The sequence below is a fragment of the Hipposideros armiger genome, unplaced genomic scaffold (assembly GCF_001890085.2).
Source record: "Hipposideros armiger isolate ML-2016 unplaced genomic scaffold, ASM189008v1 scaffold_908, whole genome shotgun sequence".
Taxonomy (NCBI): Eukaryota; Metazoa; Chordata; class Mammalia; order Chiroptera; family Hipposideridae; genus Hipposideros; species Hipposideros armiger.
The window spans coordinates 210630-212720 of NW_017732258.1; the positions used below are offsets into that span (position 1 = coordinate 210630).

General features: G+C 64.5%; 1 protein-coding gene across 2 annotated transcripts in view; it reads right to left on the bottom strand.

Annotated features, from left to right (window-relative positions):
- SOX3 (SRY-box transcription factor 3) overlaps positions 1–692 on the bottom strand; it is a 2068-nt gene extending 1376 nt beyond the window's left edge. The window contains exons 1-2 of one of the 2 annotated variants that reach the window (XM_019630401.1): positions 401–500; positions 1–334 (exon numbers count right to left, since the gene is read on the bottom strand). In XM_019630401.1, coding sequence (XP_019485946.1) covers positions 1–334; positions 401–467 — 401 coding nt within the window. In that variant the 5' untranslated portion in view covers positions 468–500. The other variant, XM_019630400.1, reaches the window with a different exon arrangement.
- Between the last annotated feature and the right edge of the window lie 1399 nt (positions 693–2091).

A 2091-nucleotide genomic window follows, 5' to 3' on the forward strand; every position in this document is an offset into this window, starting at 1 on the left:
GCTAGCAGCCCGCCGGCCAGGGAGTACTTGTCCTTCTTGAGCAGCGTCTTGGTCTTGCGGCGCGGCCGGTACTTGTAGTCCGGGTATTCTTTCATGTGCACGGCGCGCAGTCGTTTTGCCTCGTCGATGAACGGTCGCTTCTCGGCGTCGGTCAGCAGTTTCCAGTCGGCGCCCAAGCGCTTGCTGATCTCCGAGTTGTGCATCTTGGGGTTTTCCAGGGCCATCTTGCGTCGCTGCCCGCGGGACCACACCATGAAGGCATTCATGGGCCGCTTCACGCGGTCCTGATCGCTGCCCCCACCGCCACCGCTCGCGCCACCGCCACTGCCGCCGCCTGCGTTCGCACCGCTGGCTGCGTTCGCGCTACTCTTGCCTGCGCCGCCCGGGGCGGTGGGGCCGCCCGCGCCTGCTGCTGGAGTGGGTGGCCCCACCGGGCTCTTGAGTTCAGTCTCCAGCAGGCTGTACATGGCCGGAGCGGGAAGAAGGTGCGCCAGAGTGGCGGGAGGAGAAGACGCTCCCGGGGCTGGAGCGGCCACGGTGAAAAAGCCTATGGACTCCGTCGGAGGGGCGCTTGGGGGCCGATGGGCCAGCGGATCGGGCGGGAAGGGCAGGCTGACCGAAGCCCTCTGCGCCAGGTCAACAAGAACCCACAGGCTACTCTCACCTGATGCGTATTCTCGAGCTAGTCGCATTCGTAGTCTGGCCGAACGCTCACCAAGCCCCTTATATACCTGCTCTGGTCCCCCAGGGTTGAGCTGGGTCCGCCCCTCGCCTTCGGGAGGCCCTGTGATTGACAGACTCGCAGTGATGCGCCCTGGCCAATCATCACGGAGCCCCCGCTCGGCCCCGCTGGAAAAAAAAAAGAGTTCGGGGAGCCCTTTCGTTCACCCCCATACTCCTCTTGGGCCCGGTGACGTGATGAGAGTTATTCAGGAGGCGGGAGTCCCGGAGAGCCGCTCAGAGACCACCAATTAGGGGCTCAAAAAGTTTGAAAGAACGGAACTCTAAGAGGTGACCAAGGGGGGAGGGGAGCCCGAGCAGGATTGAGGGGGAGGGGCAGAGGGGCGCCCACGGGGTTCAGAAAACAACTTTGCAGCTCTGTCAGGGCCGACCGGCGCCCGATCCCAGGGCCACCATGCAAAGCTTCCCGCTGTCTGCGCTGAGATTCTCTGACCACTTCTGCTGCCAGCGCTAGGGACATTGGGCATCGCCAGCTATCCAGGCGGGCTTGGGGACTCAGGGCGCAACGGAGGTGCCCCAGGCTGTGGCTCCGAGAAGCCCTCCCTGGAACCCGCTTCTGTCTAGCCGGACCCTCAGCCGGGGAGCCGCGGGGCCGGCGCGCCCAGTACGGAGCAGGGATCAGGGACCGGTGCACGAGAGACAGGCTTCTGGACGGCTGGTTGAGCGCGCGGGGGCTGTGAAGCTCCGCCGTGGTTGGTGTGCGGGCTAGTAGTCAGTCGCCGGCTACCCGGGCTGGTCCAGCCACTCACATGCGGTGGTGCGCGGAGCGGGAGTTGGGGGGTGGGAGGGCCTCAGCTCTCTCGCTCCAGGCTCCCGCTTAGCGGCCCCTTTTTGTCTCTGCTCTCTGGCCATTTCGGTTTTTCCAGTCCGATGCTCCTGAGGGGGAGGGTCGGGCCCCTTGGAAAATCCGTTTTCATGGCAACACGGAGCCTCTCCAAGTGAAAGAAAAGTTTCTTGGAGGGTGGGGTGGACGGTGGCCGGAGAGGAGCCGAGGCTGTCCTCGGGGCGGATGGCCGGGCCCCCTCCATTGGCAGCACACCTGCCAAGGACCTCTGAGTGTTGCTGTAGCCGTGCAGCCGCACCGCCTCCCCGGGGAGTAGGCTCTGCTAACGGATTTCGTCCTTTTTTGTTTTACAGCCTCCCTGACCGGAGCCTGAAGGCTAGGAACGGGACACTCACCCGAATTTCGGGTTGTCTGCCAAAGACTGGTGGAGCGGGATCCCCGCCTGCGGGTAGAAGGAACCCCGACAATCGCCTCCGCCAGCCCAAGCGAGTGACACAGCGTTTGAAACTCCCGGAGCCGCCTGAGGCGACTAGTGGGAAGGAGAAGCCAGCTGGGCAGAAGTGGCA